The sequence below is a fragment of the Coregonus clupeaformis genome, chromosome 1, assembly GCF_020615455.1.
Source record: "Coregonus clupeaformis isolate EN_2021a chromosome 1, ASM2061545v1, whole genome shotgun sequence".
Lineage (NCBI taxonomy): Eukaryota > Metazoa > Chordata > Actinopteri > Salmoniformes > Salmonidae > Coregonus > Coregonus clupeaformis.
In genome coordinates this window covers 51,603,739-51,622,038 of record NC_059192.1, presented here as the reverse complement: position 1 = coordinate 51,622,038, position 18,300 = coordinate 51,603,739, and the positions used below count along the sequence as shown (strand labels likewise).

The 18,300-nt window shown below is 42.7% G+C and overlaps 1 protein-coding gene across 1 annotated transcript; it reads right to left on the bottom strand.

Annotated features, from left to right (window-relative positions):
• Window positions 1-2,193: 2,193 nt before the first annotated feature.
• On the bottom strand, window positions 2,194-15,157 carry LOC121582987 (coiled-coil-helix-coiled-coil-helix domain-containing protein 1-like). Its single transcript, XM_041899190.1, has 3 exons — window positions 15,019-15,157; window positions 2,807-2,925; window positions 2,194-2,307 (listed from the first exon to the last, which is right to left on the bottom strand). Exons 1-3 carry the CDS (start codon window positions 15,155-15,157, stop codon window positions 2,194-2,196), a joined length of 372 nt encoding a protein of 123 aa, XP_041755124.1.
• Between the last annotated feature and the right edge of the window lie 3,143 nt (window positions 15,158-18,300).

Below are 18,300 nucleotides of genomic sequence, written 5' to 3'. Positions count from 1 at the left end.
TTTGACCAAGAAGGAGAGTGATGGAGTGCTGCATCAGATGACCTGGCCTCCACAATCACCCGGCCTCAACCCAATTGAGATGGTTTGAGATGAGTTGGACCGCAGAGTGAAGGAAAAGCAGCCAACAAGTGCTCAGCATATGTAGGAACTGCTTCAAGACTGTTGGAAAAGTATTTCAGGTGAAGCTGGTTGAGAGAATGCCAAGAGTGTGCAAAGCTGTCATCAAGGCAAAGGGTGGCTACTTTGAAGAATCTAAAATATATTTTGATTTGTTTAACACTTTTTTGGTTACTACATGATTCCATATGTGGTATTTCATTTTGATGTCTTCACTATTATTCTACAATGTGGAAAATATTAAAAATAAAGAAAAACCCTTGAATGAGTAGGTGTGTCCAAATTTTGACTGGTATGTACAGTTGAAGTCGGAAGTTTACATACACCTTAGCCAAATACATTTAAACTCTGTTTTTCACAATTCCTGACATTTAATCCTAGTAAAAATTCCCTGTCTTAGGTCAGTTAGGATCACCACTTTATTTTAAGAATGTGAAATGTCAGAATTCCAATACCTTGACTTTGTTGTCCTTAAGCCATTTTGCCACAACTTTGGAAGTATACTTGGGGTCATTGTCCATTTGGAAGAACCATTTGTGACCAAGCTTTAACTTCCTGACTGATGTCTTGAGATGTTGCTTTAATATATCCACATAATTTTCCTTCCTCATGATGCCATCTATTTTGTGAAGTGCACCAGTCCCTCCTGCAGCAAAGCACCCCCACAGCATGATGCTGCCATCCCCGTGCTTCACGGTTGGGATGTTGTTCTTCGGCTTGCAAGCAACCCCCTTTTTCCTCCAAACATAACAATGGCCATTATGGCCAAACAGTTCTATTTTTGTTTAATCAGACCAGAGGACATTTCTCCAAAAGTACGATCTTTGTCCCCATGTGCAGTTGCAAACCGTAGTCTGGCTTTTTTATGGCGGTTTTGGAGCAGTGGCTTTTCCTTGCTGAGCGGCCTTTCAGGTTATGTTGATATAGGACTCGTTTTACTGTGGATATAGATACTTTTGTACCTGTTTCCCCCAGCATCTTCACAAGGTCCTTTGCTGTTTTTCTGGGATTGATTTGCACTTTTCGCACCAAAGTACGTTCATCTCTAGGAGACAGAATGCATCTCCTTCCTGAGCGGTATGACGTCTGCATGGTCCCATGGTGTTTATACTTGCGTACTATTGTTTGTATAGATGAACGTGGTACCTTCAGGCGTTTGGAAATTGCTCCCAAGGATGAACCAGACTTGTGGAGGTCTACACATTTTTTTCCTGAGGTCTTGGCTGATTTCTTTTCATTTTCCCATGATGTCAAGCAAAGAGGCACTGAGTTTGAAGGTAGGCCTTGAAATACATCCACAGGTACACCTCCAATTGACTCAAATGATGTCAATTAGCCTATCAGAAGCTTCTAAAGCCATGACATACTTTTCTGGAATTTTCCAAGCTGTTTAAAGGCACAGTGTCACGATCGTTTACGAATGAGAAGGACCAAGGCGCAGCGTGATATGCATTCATATTTATTTACGGCTAAACACACGACAAAACAACAAACGAAACGTGAAGTCCAAGGTAGCATACAAACAACATACCTTACACGGAACAAGATCCCACAACTAACAGGTGTCAAAAGGCTGCCAAAGTATTGTCCCCAATCAGAGACAACGAGCTACAGCTGCCTCTGATTGGGAACCACCCCGGCCAACATAGATCTGCACATGCTAGATCTAAAACATAGAAATCAAACATAGCAACACACAACACGGAAAATACACACCCTGACTCAACAAATACAAGTCCTCAGAGTCAGGGCGTGACACACAGTCAATATTAGTGTATGTAAACTTCTGACCCACTGGAATTGTGATACAGTGAATTATAAATTAAATAATCTGTCTGTAAACAATTGTTGGAAAAATTACTTGTGTCATGCACAAAGTAATTTCCTAACCGACTTGCCAAAACTATAGTGTGTTAACAAGAAATTTGTGGAGTGGTTGAAAAACGAGTTTTAATGACTTCAACCTAAGTGTATGTAAACCTCCGACTTCAACTGTATATATTTATATATATAAAGAGTCTCTGGCCCACAACCTTAGTCAATGAACACATCTTAGTAGTAGGGCTGTGGGTAGTACTAGATTTCCTTGTGTAAATTGGGGTGTCTCTTCAGCAGGGTAGTGGCTTGTTTTGGTTGAAGGCGTCCCCCCTGGCCAATAGTGTGTTTCTCTGAAATGGCTTTCACTGCAATCTGTGAGGAAATACATTTAGACAAAAACGGTTTAATTTTTTTTATTGCCTCATTCAATACTAATTCAATGTAAAGCATAATGGCTTTGAGCTATTTATTCACATTTGTAAATAATGTATTACTTTCTTGTAGACACTAAACTGAAAGCATAATTTAGCCAAAGACTTGTCATCCATCCATGCAGTGCTACAGTAGCATGTGGTAGCTGGTCACCTCAGCTGAGGAAGGGAAATTATGGAAGAATGGAAAACAAAAGCAAAGCAGGAAGGAAGACCTACAAGGAAACAGGGCCTGGGAAGATTTTTGTTATGACTCCTCCCAAGCCAGGAAACGCCAGAGAAAACTATGTTACCCATGCTGCCTAATTACCTTGTCTCCTAATAAAATGTTTAATGAAGAACATAACAATGCTGACCTAAACTAGGTTGGGAGAGAGGGGTGTGTGTGTAATAAGCCTGGAGCAAGGATTTCCGGTACACTGTGAGTAGCAGCACCGTACCTGGGCTTTCTCAACACACTTGTAGAAGGACTGCATTTCATTGGAACAGAGGGCGTCGACAAAGTTGTTCTGCTTCCAGCATGCCATCACCATGGACATCTCAGTGATGCAAGTGGCCTCTGTGGGGAAACAGTGTAATTACTTTCCAATGTTGTTGTCATTGTCACCAAAAAGATTCAATGTTGACACTGAATTATAAGGTAATATTAACTCAGCATGCTGATCTACATTGATTTCAAAAGTGAGTATCACTTGTGCGCACTGCAGTACAAATAGGTGTACCAGGCAACATAGCTGACCAATCATATCGTAGAGAGCTGGGGGCGTTCAGTAGACAGAACAGCGTGCAACGTTTAATTCAACTGAAATGGTAGCCTACTGCACTGAACGACCAGTTGAAGAACGTTGTGATTATGGTGGCCCAGAGGGCCCAAGAAAGGGAAAGTAACTGAACTGAACTGAATGACTATCACGCAAAAAAACAATTGAATCAATTTTAGAATAAGGCTGTAACGTAAAACGATGTGGAAAAAGTCAAGGGGTCTGAATACTTTCCGAATGCACTGTGTGTGAGTGTATATATATATATATACACTGCTCAAAAAAATAAAGGGAACACTTAAACAACACAATGTAACTCCAAGTCAATCACACTTCTGTGAAATCAAACTGTCCACTTAGGAAGCAACACTGATTGACAATAAATGTCACATGCTGTTGTGCAAATGGAATAGACAACAGGTGGAAATTATAGGAAATTAGCAAGACACCCCCAATAAAGGACTGGTTTTGCAGGTGGTGACCACAGACCACTTCTCAGTTCCTATGCTTCCTGGCTGATGTTTTGGTCACTTTTGAATGCTGGCGGTGCTTTCACTCTAGTGGTAGCATGAGACGGAGTCTATAACCCACACAAGTGGCTCAGGTAGTGCAGCTCATCCAGGATGGCACATCAATGCGAGCTGTGAGCTGTGGCAAGAAGGTTTGCTGTGTCTGTCAGCGTAGTATCCAGAGCATGGAGGCGCTACCAGGAGACAGGCCAGTACATCAGGAGACGTGGAGGAGGCCGCAGGAGGGCAACAACCCAGCAGCAGGACTGCTACCTCCACCTTTGTGCAAGGAGGAGCAGGAGGAGCACTGCCAGAGCCCTGCAAAATGACCTCCAGCAGGCCACAAATGTGCATGTGTCTGCTCAAACGGTCAGAAACAGACTCCATGAGGGTGGTATGAGGGCCCGACGTCCACAGATGGGGGTTGTGCTTACAGCCCAACACCGTGCAGGACGTTTGGCATTTGCCCGAGAACACCAAGATTGGCAAATTCGCCACTGGCGCCCTGTGCTCTTCACAGATGAAAGCAGGTTCACACTGAGCATATGTGACAGACGTGACAGAGTCTGGAGACGCCGTGGAGAACGTTCTGCTGCCTGCAACGTCCTCCAGCATGACCGGTTTGGCGGTGGGTCAGTCATGGTGTGGGGTGGCATTTCTTTGGGGGGCCGCACTGCCCTCCATGTGCTCGCCAGAGGTAGCCTGACTGCCATTAGGTACCGAGATGAGATCCTCAGACCCCTTGTGAGACCATATGCTGGTGCGGTTGGCCCTGGGTTCCTCCTAATGCAAGACAATGCTAGACCTCATGTGGCTGGAGTGTGTCAGCAGTTCCTGCAAGAGGAAGGCATTGATGCTATGGACTGGCCCGCCCGTTCCCCAGACCTGAATCCAATTGAGCACATCTGGGACATCATGTCTCGCTCCATGCTTTAGTCCAGGTCTGGGAGGAGATCCCTCAGGAGACCATCCGCCACCTCATCAGGAGCATGCCCAGGCGTTGTAGGGAGGTCATACAGGCACGTGGAGGCCACACACATTACTGAGCCTCATTTTGACTTGTTTTAAGGACATTACATCAAAGTTGGATCAGCCTGTAGTGTGGTTTTCCACTTTAATTTTGAGGGTGACTCCAAATCCAGACCTCCATGGGTTGATACATTTGATTTCCATTGATAATTTTTGTGTGATTTTGCTGTCAGCACATTCAACTGTGTAAAAAAAAAGTATTTAATAAGATTATTTCATTCATTCAGATCTAGGATGTGTTGTTTAAGTGTTCCCTTTATTTTTTTGAGCAGTGTATATATATATATACACACAGTGCCTTCGGAAAGTATTCAGACCCCTTGACTTTTTCCACATTGTTTTACGTTACAGCTCTAGAGTTCCTCTGTGGAGATGGGAGAACCTTCCAGAAGGACAACCACTCCTTCAAGACTTTTGGAAAAGCATTCCAGGTGAAGCTGGTTGAGAGAATGCCAAGAGTGTGCAAAGCTGTCATCAAGGCAAAGGGTGGCTATTTGAAGAATCTCAAATATAACATATATTTTGATTTGTTTAACACTTTTTTGGTTACTACATGATTCCATGTGTTATTTCATAGTTTTGATGTCTTCACTATTATTCTACAATGTAGAAAATAGTAAAAAAGAAAGAAAGTAGGTGTGTCCAAACTTTTGACTGGTCCTGTATATATAAACTCAGCAAAAAAAAGAAACGTCCTCTCACTGTCAACTGCGTTTATTTTCAGCAAACTTAACATGTGTAAATATTTGTATGAACATAACAAGATCAAAAGTAACAGTCAGTATCTGGTGTGGCCACTAGCTGCATGAAGTACTGCAGTGCATTTCCTCGTCATGGACTGCACCAGATTTGCCAGTTCTTGCTGTGAGATGTTACCCCACTCTTCCACCAAGGCACCTGCAAGTTCCCGGACATTTCTGGGGGGAATGGCCCTAGCCCTCACCCTCCGATCCAACAGGTCCCAGACGTGCTCAATGGGATTGAGATCCGGGCTCTTCGCTGGCCATGGCAGAACACTGACATTCCTGTCCTGCAGGAAATCACGCACAGAACGAGCAGTATTGGTGGTGGCATTGTCATGCTGGAGGGTCATGTCAGGATGAGCCTGCAGGAAGGGTACCACGCAGAGCATATGAGCGGAGTGGAGCGGTGAGAATCTCAGCTCCTCGCTCACGGAGCTGTTCACCCCTCCGCTCCCCCCGCTCAAAGCCACATCAGGCCAGTCCGCTCATTATCGCTCAGCGCTCAACGCAGTTTGCATCGCGCTCCACTCAAATCGCCCCCCGCTCACAAAATCTGCATGTATTTCACTTTTAGCTTAAACCACAGCCTTACTTTATCTCCCCGAATTTGTTGCATACAGACTCATCTCGGATTATCCATTCTGTCTTGAAACGGGGATCTAACACTGACGCTAAAATGAGATGTTAATCAGTATAGTATATTCCATAGTGAATTGACACGTTGTTTGCCAATGTTTCTGCAAAAGCAGCGATGCCCATTGGAAGTGCAGCATGAGTGTAATCGGTGAGCAGGGATTTGATTTCTGTGACAGCAGGGAGGATCATCCCCAGGTTCCCCAGCTCCTTCTGCATTTTGTCTGTGAGGTCTGCTAGTGGTGTCAGCACACTGACAAGGTGCGTCAGCTGCCGTACTTGATTCAGGGTGATGTTAGCAACATTAGACTTGAGTTTGTTTTACCATAACGGGTCTTTTTGGAACAACCGGATGAACGACTGAATCATCCGCAGATGGCTGCTCCATCGAATGGCGCAGGCATTTGTGGGGCGGACACCTAGTTGGTTGGTTTCCTCTGTGCTCTTGCGTACACTTTTCACCAGGTGCCCGACTTTCACTAACAGCCTATTAATGTTGTCGTGCTTGTTAACTGCGTTTTTGATCGCCAGCTGAAGCATGTGAATGGGGCATCTCAGATGTAAATTTGACAAAGTAAAGTACTGATTTATCATAGTTTCTTGGGGGAGTGTAGCCCGGTTGAGCTGCGCTGGCGAAGTGTTGCATCCCTTCGCGTTCTCCTTTACTCAGCAGTTCATAGTCCATGAAAATCATTTCAAAAAATGCTACATCCAGCTCTCTTTTTCTCTCCCTTGTTATGGTTGGGCCTTTGCGTGCAGTGAATAAACTTTTGAATTCCTCAACCCTTTTCTCTTGTTGCTGCTGCTGCTCCTCTCGCTCTATAAAATACAAATTAATGGACGACACAAATTAAATTAAACAGATGGATTCTGGGTCAGGCTTGAGCATGCTTCAGACTCGTGGTGTGAGCGAGCGAAATTGGAGCGGGACATAGGGCGACGCTCCGTCCTTTTAAAAATGCCGCTCTGCGCTCTGTTCAAAATCCGTCCGCTCACGCTCCACACTCGCTCCCGCTCCACTCCGCTCATATGCTCTGGTACCACGTGGGGCAGGAGGACGTCTTCCCTGTAATGCACAGTAATGACAACAAGCTCAGTCCGATGATGCTGTGACACACCACCCCAGACCATGACAGACCCTCCACCTCCAAATCGATCCCGCTCCAGAGTACAGGCCTCGGTGTAACGCTCATTCCTTCGACGATAAACGCGAATCCGACCATCACCCCTGGTGAGACAAAACCGCGACTCATCAGTGAAGAGCACTTTTTGCCAGTCCTGTCAGGTCCAGCGACAGTGGGTTTGTGCCCATAGGCGACGTTGTTGCCGGTGATGTCTGGTGAGGACCTGCCTTACAACAGGCCTACAAGCCCTCAGTCCAGCCTCTCTCAGTCTATTGCGGACAGTCTGAGCACTGATGGAGGGATTGTGCGTTCCTGGTGTAACTCGGGCAGTTGTTGTTGCCATCCTGTACCTGTCCCGCAGGTGTGATGTTCGGATGTATGATCGGTACATTGGGGTGGGGGCAGGGTAGATGTATTTTGGGGGGAGCAGTGTGGGGGGAGGTCTGCCACTGTTACACGTGGTCTGCCACTGCGAGGACGATCAGCTGTCCGTCCTGTCTCCCTGAAGCGCTGTCTTAGGCGTCTCACAGTACGGACATAGCAATTTATTGCCCTGGGCACATCTGCAGTCCTCATGCCTCCTTGCAGCATGCCTAAGGCACGTTCATGCAGATGATCAGGGACACTGGGCCTCTTTCTTTTGGTGTTTTTCAGAGTCAGTAGAAAGGCCTCTTTAGTGTCCTAAGTTTTCATAACTGTGACCTTAATTGCCTACCGTCTGTAAGCAGTTAGTGTCTTAAGGACCGTTCCACAGGTGCATGTCCATTAATTAAACCCTTTACAATGAAGATCTGTGAAGTTATTTGGATTTTTACTAATTTTCTTTGAAAGACAGGGTCCTGAAAAAGGGACGTTTCTTTTTTTGCTGAGTTTCTTTTTTACACAAAAATATATGGGGGATTGGAAATGATGCAGACAATTACATTGATGGAAGCTACAATCTGCAATATTAAAGCTGATCTACCCCCTAAAAAATGTAATAATCTCCCTCAACAGCCACCAAACGGGAGCAAATGTACCTCAAGACTGTTTAAGAACGGTGCGCACCGTTTGGGGGAAACGAGTTGTTCAGTACATATCGTCACGCAACGTAGCAAAACGTGCAATGAACTGAATGCATCCCAGGGCGTCTGTGTCAGTGTTGCCAATTTAGCGACTTTGTTACTATATTTAGTGAGTTTTCAGACCCCTCTAGGGACACATTTTCAAAAATGCGCCTAGCGACAAATCGAGCGACTTTTTCTGGTGTTATTGGAGACTCTGACGTGAAAGCACGTATCGTTCTTACTCTTCTCAACGAGAAGCAGGTGCTGCCATGGGCCCCACCCCCATCCCAAAGCACTCACAGGCGGCCCAGTCCTCGCACAGCAGTCCCTCCCAGCTGCAGTGTTAAGTTGCGTCAATTCAAATCTGGTATTTGGGACAAAAGAGGTCATTATACAGTATCCAAGTTAGTCTAGTATTTATTAATGCAAATGCTTCAATGGTAAATATGATGTTCGTATATACGGGTCCACTGAAATACCACGCAGGGCACTCAGAGAACTAAGCCATTGTTATGAGTTCTTCTTAAAATACTCTGACAGAGATAGTTCCCGCTCCCTGCTGGCCAATCAGAGTAGAGAATGAGCGTGGTTTAGACTTACTCAGCCTATCCGTTGGCGCACAGGCTGGTCCCAGCCCCTTGGCGCTCCACTGTTGCCAGGTGTCTAGTTGTTTTGCAACTTATCCAGAAAGTCAGCACTTTTGCAGTACACGTCCTTGGACGGTTCACAGATCACAAAGAGGCAGTGTTCGGGTATTGTGAGACACAAGTTCTTATCTCCCCCTACTCCCTAAAACAGCTCCTCACATTAATCACAGCTTGTTAGGTTAAACAATTTATATCAGTACAGTACAAACCTTTTATTATTAAAACATAAAACACAAGGGTTTGGTTCCTAAAATCCTCTGGCTGCAACAAAGAGGAGAGATTAGTCATGGTCTCTTTAGTTGTGACATTCTCTGTGTGGGAGCAGGAGCTAAGATGCCCTACCCTGTATCCTATCTTATTAGTCCTAGAAAAACAATAATAAGAATCCCCTGACACTTCAAACGAAGGCAACCTAGGTCGGGGTGACTTTGTTATCGGGGGATACAGATAGTGCAAGTTACTACAAGACTCCATCACCACATTCCCAGGTGGCTTGGACACTACATAGTCCCAGGATGTACATGGTGACATACATATATATCTACCATCCTTTACGATACTACCAGCCAGTAGTCCCCAACTCCCCAACTGGTCCGCAAAGACCTCAAAAGGTGATGTCCTTCCCTACAGTCCCTAGTACTTCCCCTTTCCCTACGTCTAGCTATCTCCTATGCCTTCGTAGACTGTGCTCAGGTATTATTTTATCAACTTGTGTTAGGTTAACTACTACTTCTGGCGGATCAGGAGGGTTTGAGTGTGTTAGGAATATGGCCCCCACAATCAGACAGCTACCTACCGTCAGGAGACCTGTGAATCCCCACCCTCACCCTGAGAACATGTCAGACGCCAGAGGCCAACCCATTGCTTTAACTTCTATCGAACTCACACAGGGATGATCAGACAGGGTAAGGGAATCTTCGTTAAGGAGCCAACCCCCGAGCCCTAGTGGTGATCGGTTCTTTCTCCTAACTCTGTGTTTGTTCGTCAGGTGTAGCTGGGTTTACCTTTTTGCAGTGTGTGACATGCACCCAGGTGGATCTCTCAGCTATTCTGCTGGCAAAGGCAGTGACCAATATAACCTGATAGGGCCCTTCCCAACAGGCCTGCTTCCAGTTTTTCTTCTTTAGGGACTGGATGCTCACCAGTCTCCTGGTTAGATAGAGTGGGTCACCTTCTCCTTTAGTTCACCTGTGGGGCACAAAACCTCTGACATACAGGTGTGGTTAATAAACTATCTTCACACATACATGTTCAGCTCTCAATTTCTATTCTTGTTGTTTTTTTGTTTTTTTTAAGTATTTTGTCCTCTCCTTCGTATATATTTATTATTTAATCCTTCCATCCCCCTTTTTGACACATGATTTGCCCATGTGTCAATATTACCACCTACCTAAACAATCACTTAGGTAATATTGGTAATTCATTATCCAATTGCCATCCCTCCACTCTCTCTTCTGTTATTTTATGGTTCAAATCATATATATTATTACCAAATTATAATCTTCTTCACACTTTTCACAGTATTATAAATTACCCTCAACTTAGTAAAATAAACTATCTTAAAGTCCTCCTCTCATGCCTTTAGAATTTACTAGTGTGGATGATTAATTAACACCAGAAAGTTAAAACAGAGTTCAGAGGCCATTTAAATTATTCAACGAACTGTTCCATCCCATAGGATACCAAACATTACCATTATTCTAAATATTTCATAAATGTTACTTATCCCAAGTGTTCATGAAGTCCTCATGACATTCATTCTCATAAGAAATCATACATACCCCAAACTCAGCCAAAACCGAAAAACTCCATAAAATTCATAAAATTCACTGTGCGTGCTCCTCTAAGACCTATCACCCTTGACCTGCTGAAACCCCCCCCCCCCCCAAATTGAAACAACAAGGCTTTATAAACATCATACAAGGTGTGTTGTTTTTTGTTTAAAAAACCTATTTGAAAAACAACAACCACAAATAGCCAGGCCTCACTTGATTTGGTAGCTCACTTTTATGACCTAAATACTGCCTAACTTCACTACTGCTCCCCCTAGCCCTGGGCAACATTCCAATGAGATGAGCTAATCTCTTTCTCCTGGTTATAATCTAAAGATGGTAGTACACACAAAACATGATACAGATATCCCCAGTCCTAACCCATCAATAATTGTTTGTATCAATCTAACTCCTCATAACTAATCCATAAAACCACTCAAAATTCCTAGAGTATACAATGATTATTTAATTGATTACCCTAAATCTGCTACATGTGATCTCATCTCAAAAGATCCATTATCAATTATTTGTTCAACCCCCTAGGAAAATATGTCTCCCCTTCTATTGTTCCTATCCCCCTTGTAAATGTCATATTTCAGTTTTTAGCCAATACAATCACGGTTTACATCAAATGTACCCTCAGTTAATGGTATTTTCTCCCTAATATTTCATACTCTTCCTCTTTCCCTAAATGAGATTTAATCCCTTGCCTTTCCTCTACTATCCTTCTATCATTACTGAATCAATGATAATAACTGTAATAACTATTAATAATAATTGTAATAACTATTACACATTATTATTGTGCCCTTTTTCTGATAATGTTATAATTGTAGCCTATTCCATCACTTTAGTTTAAAATATAAGTTTGTTTATTTAACAAATCCAGAACCCACACAGGCTAGCGCTATTCCCCCAGCACAACAGCCAATGCCACTTGCATCCCCTGTTCCCCTTAACGGAAATAAATTATCGTTCTAAAATTTACCAACTATTTGTATACACCACTGGCGTCAAGCAACCCATCGAATAAAGTAATAACAATTAGAATTTATCAAAGCACTGTCTTCCAGTCAAGCATTCAGACCTCCACTTGAAATCCCACAGCTCCACCCAACTCGCTTGACTATCTCTATTATAATTTTTTTCTCCCGCTAACCAGAGCCATAAATTACTCTCCTTTGTTCTCAACTCAATTTTCACAGCTCTATCGCCATTTCAGTTCGCTATTCATTTTCTTTAACTGTTCTCTCTGATTAGGCCCTAATTAATAAAACAAATACTTGCTATCGTTGATAATGATATTCCTATCATTTGAACTCTCACCCCTCCCCTTGCTCCTTCCTACACAACGGGGAAGGCGCAAGGGGACCTTGTAACATATTTTCATAGACCTTTCTAGAATACTTCTACTTAAGCTATCTAATTCAACCTTTCACATCTCTCAATCCACATAGTAATCTAGGTCTATAGCCCCAATGCGAAGGCTTTACCCACTGTCCCTACCTGTGTTCGAACCAGGGACCCTCTACATACATCGCCAGTCACTCCACACATTCCGCGATGCTTTCAAAGTAAATACTTCCAGTTCATAGAGCAAGTGACGTCACCAAATGAAAACTGCACTAGCTTTCACCTCATTCAGCAACACAAAGTAATGCTCTCTCTCCCTTCACCTATTGAATAAGGTTAGTTTTTCTATTTAACCCGAAAACACGCTACAAATCGTCCATTTAACATCACCAAACCAAATACTCAGTAGCATCCGGTCACCACCCACACCAGCCGTTGAATTCACTCATACACACAGACTTCACCTCATGCCACCGAAATGCCCAACAAAACATAATAGTTCAATGGAGCCCCCTATTGGCTCTCCACTATTTATACATTACTTCTATAACCACATTAGTTATGGTCCGATTACTCATTAAACCTTATCACATGATCAAACAACAGCACAACCTTAAACTCATATGGGGCGGCAGGCAGCTTAGTGACCAATAGCGCCGCGCCAACAACCGAGAGGTCGCCGGTTCCAATCCCCGAGCCGACCAGGCGAAAAATCTGCCGATGTGCCCTCGAGCAAGGCACCCAACCCCAATTGCTCCTGCAAGTCGCTCTGGAGGCACCCAACTCCCAGTCTTTCCTGACTCCAAAAGCCACACTCTCTCTGTCTCCAGCCCCTCCCCTCTTGTGTCCAGTCGGAACAGGCTTTGTCTGCTTTTCGTTTCAGCGTTTCCAATATTCTGCCGTTATTTAAAGTATGTTAGTCTATTTATTTTAATCAAATTATTCCCACCTAATTAGTTAAAGTCGGTGCATATTTATATTTCAACGATAAACCAAATTATTTCAGTCTAATTATTTAACCAATATTTTGCAGGGTCAAACATCAAACGTTAAATCAAATAATAAACCAAATTGCCTCAACATAATTATTTAAAACCAGTATTATGCTATGTTAAACATCAAACGTTAAATCAAATACTAAACCAAATTGCTTCAACATAATTATTTAAAACCAGTATTATGCTATGTCAAACATCAAACGTTACAGTTCAGTTATATCAGTTCAAACGTTTCAGTTTAGTCATACTAGTTATTCATTACTTTACCTTTATGTTCCCAATTGTTATTAACGGGTTATACGGTTTAAGCAACCACAAACCCAATAGTTATTCACAAATTATACAGTTTGGACAGCCACAGACGTCTTTAATTCCTAATTAGTTTTCTATCAAGGTATACAGGTTTATTAATTTTAGTAACCCACATTCACTCTTTTATTTTGTCTGCAAACACTATTACACTGGGATCATTCACACGCTCATGCATACGACACCCTATACTTTAAAGTGCCGCTTTGATCCTAGCCGTATCTAGCCCTCTGATACGTGTCAGTAGCGTAACACCTTTAACCAATTATTCCCTACGCCTCCAGTTCTCACCACTGGTGATCCTAGCCTGGAGTCGACTAAAATGTAAGTGCCCATTATGATCCTAGCCGTATCTAGCCTTCTGATACGTGTCAATAGCGCAACACTTTTAAGCCAATAATTCCCTACGCCTCCAGTTCTCACCACTTGTGATCCTAGCCTGGAGTCGACTAAAATTTAAGTGCCCGTTATGATCCTAGCCGTATCTAGCCTTCTGATACGTGTCAATAGCGCAACACTTTTAAGCCAATAATTCCCTGTACCTCCAGTTCCCACCCCTGGTGGTCCTAGCCTGGGGATTTCAGTATCATTCCCGATCCTAGCCGTACCTAGCCCTCTGGTACGTGCCAGTGAACAATACTCTATAATACCATGGTTTTAACACTCACATTTACCATACATTTGCATATCACAATAGCGACAATATTTCTTATTTACTCATAATAATTCATAATTTAGTTCACTTACATCAAACAGGTGTTTCACAAAATTAATTTGGATAAAGCCAATGTGCAGAACTTTAGTTATATAACAATAGGTGTCTGCTTACCTGTTTTTAGTAGTCCGGACTCTTTGTGAAACACACCGTCCAATGACAGAGATGTCCAATGGGCCGGACAATACCCAGCGAAGTCCCTTCTACCAGATCACAGTCGGTGGTCACCAATTGTTAAGTTGCGTCAATTCAAATCTGGTATTTGGGACAAAAGAGGTCATTATGCAGTATCCAAGTTAGTCTAGTATTTATTAATGCAAATGCTTCAATGGTAAATATGATGTTCGTATATACGGGTCCACTGAAATACCACGCAGGGCACTCAGAGAACTAAGCCATTGTTATGAGTTCTTCTTAAAATACTCTGATAGAGATAGTTCCCGCTCCCTGCTGGTGTTCGGGTATTGTGAGACACAAGTTCTTATCTCCCCCTACTCCCTAAAACAGCTCCTCACATTAATCACAGCTTGTTAGGTTAAACAATTTATATCAGTACAGTACAAACCTTTTATGCTTAATCATTAATGCATTCTTTCTAAGCTAGGTATCACATCCAGATCCCCACAGCAGTCAGAGCAGGAGATGTTCACCCCTCCGCGTCCAGACTGCAAATGAATCGCGCATGCGGGAAGCCGCCGCTGGCTGATCCCGCCCTGGCTTACATTCATGGCGGGATGTAAATGTAGGGTGTTTTTTACTCACTTTATGTCTCTCCCACATTATTCCTCTCTCCCACAGCATCCATCACAATTACATGCACATGGCAAATTATGCAAATTAGGTGATGACGTCATTTAGCGACTTTTAGGACAGCCAATAGCTACTTTCCTTACTGAGGAGTTGGAGTCTCTTGGATGTTGCCTGTGTTAGTTATGTATGTCTAGTCTATACCCGTGCCCAATGGATAGACAATGTGTCATCATTACACAGGTTAGTTTGAAAACCTTACCTACCCCCTTTCTTCATTTTCCTGTTGGCGACCTCATCTTTCAGAGCAAGCGGCTTGTTGGGTTTCAGAACGGGCCTTTTTTGCTTTCTGCTCAACATCCGACTGACCTTCTCCTGAAGTGCAGTCCCACCTTGCATCGCCATTGCGGCTTGCACAATACAATTATAACACGTAGCTAAATAGCGAAAATAAGAACGTAATATATTGCTTTAGCAAATAAATTATGGCAAAACATATGGCTATACGTGTTTTAGTGGTATTTCCTCTAACAACATTTCCACTAGAGACAAACGTGGAGCGCCATCTTTGATCGTATTTTGCTGTTACTGTCGTAATGACTAAGTTACGACCATGCAGAAAGATTAACGTACAGCAGTTGTAGTTTTCTGTCGTCTAATGTGCTGCACCCATAGAATTGGGAATTAGAATACTTTAATAGGATCTCTTCGGCTGCGACTCTGAAATGTATTTAAAACGGCAATCTGCGATTGGTACCTCCATTTTTTTTACTTTTAAATGAATAATATTTTAACATTGATTCTTGAAGAATTTAACTTATAAATGCCTCATGAGCTTAGTTCAACTGTCGCACCCCATCAGAACCCAAAATATAAGCTTGTTTTACGCCATTTGTAAACAATGTAGTTGTAAACAAACACAGTATAGCCTCAAAACATGGTTCAAACTATACATTTGATATCATGCATCCATAGCTCTGTCTATGAATTTAAAAGTGGTTACATTTCTCCATCCCCATCCCTCAGCTCTTTACCAAAACAGTGACCACTTTGTTATTATTTGAAGTGCATATTTCCACTTTAATAACACCATTATTTTTGTCTATTCATATTGTATCAAATGTGTTACATAACTTGCATGTCCCATTTATAGGTTACCAGTTTTAAGAGCCTTTCTTGAGCTTATGCATTCTTGCCCATGGCCTGCAATAATTCACTGGCATTGGCACATTCTAAATGAGACACATTCTGTCTCAAGGTTACCTGGAGTTTCCAGAGGAAAGGTAAGCATGCAAAGATAAATATGTTGACTCTCCAATATGGCAGTGTGACATTTTTGTTAGAATGTAGGACAAGTCAAAACATTGGCCCACCTCTCGGGGCACGTTGTATGGGGGCTGCAAACTCAGCAGATATTAGTGTTGATAGTTCTGTCAGGTGAATTCACCTCTCAACTCCCAATACACAAAATGAGATCTTCAAGAGATGACGCACAAATCTAAGGGACGTTAATGGCAGGAAAAGAGTATAACAGTTTTATAAATAGGTGAATCACTTGAAATAAACCGATAGTTTTGAAATAAACAGATGGTTTTGGATAGTGCTCTTGCAAAATCAATAAAGGAGTAATACACTATTTCATTTCCATTGCATATAGGAAATTGTCTAATGCATTCTTTAGTGTTTTTACTGGGTGCCATTTCCACTGAAATGTGGCAGTGATTAGGCCATGCACCGTGGAGACGGCCATAAACAACTGCACAACATTTCATCCAGCATCCTTCTAAGACCATTAAAGTCTGACCACATGACTGCTGCACTTAACTTCAAACCCAGATAGAGTTACAGTATAGGAGGGGGGCAAAGTCATGTTCTCCTACTTTTTTTATCACGTGGCGTGGATAAAACCAGTATGATAAACGTTTTCGTTTTGTGTGTTGCAGTGATTCAGTTTGATATTGTGTTTCCTGACATCGAAGCTTATCAGAGGTATGCTGGACCTTCAGGGAATAACACAAGGCAAGTCATGGGTCTTAGTAGCTACTTATTTGAATAATATTTATCACTTAATATGTTTACTGATTAAGTTTGCGTTCCTTCCTAGTCAGGTTTCCTTGGGGGTAATATTTCAGCAGATGGGCTCCAGGAGATTCACACTAGCACATTCCATTGATTCACTGCCTCCTGGACCCAACGTTTCTGGTATTCACTCTGTCTCTGCACGCTTATACCTGGAGGAAACGTGCATAAGAGCACTTGATAAAATATTTGACGTGCAGCCAGCATCAGTTGCTCCTCAGGAGGAGCCTAATCTCACCACAATTAGGTATAGCTTGGACATCCAAAGGTTTAGGGCTCAATGATACATATGGTTGGAAAGAGACAATCACCCTACCTACAGATCAGGGAGTGTAGTCCATTCAACAAAGCTATATCCTGGTAATTTGACAGGGAAAAAGCAAACGAGAAATTGATTATGAATGTGCATGACATGGACAATGTCATGGAGACAATAAGTGGCCCCTGCGGAATCCTAAACCCTGAATCTTCCAGACACTTGATTGACTGAGCAGCACTAAATAGCAAATACACACTTAATCACTCACTCGCTCACTAACTCATTCTCAACTCACTCTCTCTATCTCTCTCTCTCTCTCTCTCTCTCACTCTCTTTCTCAATTTCAATTCAATTTAAGGGCTTTATTGGCATGGGAAATGTATGTTAACATTGCCAAAGCAAGTGAAGTAGATAGTAAACAAAAGTGAAATAAACAATAAATATTAACAGTAAACATTACACTCAGAAGTTCCAAAAGAATAAAGACATTTCAAATGTCATATTATGTATATATATAGTGTTGTAACAATGTGCAAATAGTTAAAGTACAAATGGGAAAATAAATAAACATAAATATGGGTTGTATTTACAATGGTGTTTGTTCTTCACTGGTTGCCCTTTTCTTGTGGTAACAGGTCACAAATATTGCTGCTGTGATGGCACACTGTGGTATTTCACCCAGTAGTTAAGGGAGTTTATCAAAATTGGGTTCGTTTTCGAATTCTTTGTGGATCTCTGTAATCTGAGGGAAATATGTGTCTCTAATATGGTCATACATTTGGCAGGAGGTTAGGAAGTGCAGCTCAGTTTCCACCTCATTTTGTGGGCAGTGTGCACATAGTGCACATAATAAACAGAGAGTAGCAGCAGAGTAAAAGGGGGGGGCAATGCAAATAGTCTGGGTAGCCATTTGATTAGATGTTCAGGAGTCTAATGGCTTGGGGGTAGAAGCTGTTTAGAAGCCTCTTGGACCTAGACTTGGCGCTCCAGTACCGCTTGCCGTGCGGTAGCAGAGAGAACAGTCTATGACTAGGGGGGCTGGAGTCTTTGACAATTTTTAGGGCCTTCCTCTGACACCGTAGCAGCAGAGTATAGAGGTCCTGGATGGCAGGAAGCTTGGCCCCAGTGATGTACTGGGCCGTACGCACTACCCTCTGTAGTGCCTTGCAGTCAGTGGCCGAGCAGTTGCCATACCAGGCAGTGATGCAAC

Excerpts from the sequence above, each read along its gene's own strand:
- LOC121582987 (XM_041899190.1), bottom strand. The coding sequence starts at position 15,157 with ATGGCGATGCAAGGTGGGACTGCACTTCAGGAGAAGGTCAGTCGGATG. Across the intron at positions 2,926-15,018 it reads CAGGAAAATGAAGAAAGGGG|AGGCCACTTGCATCACTGAG; the intron begins GTAGGTAAGGTT and ends GTTTCCCCACAG. Across the intron at positions 2,308-2,806 it reads AGTGTGTTGAGAAAGCCCAG|ATTGCAGTGAAAGCCATTTC; the intron begins GTACGGTGCTGC and ends ATTTCCTCACAG.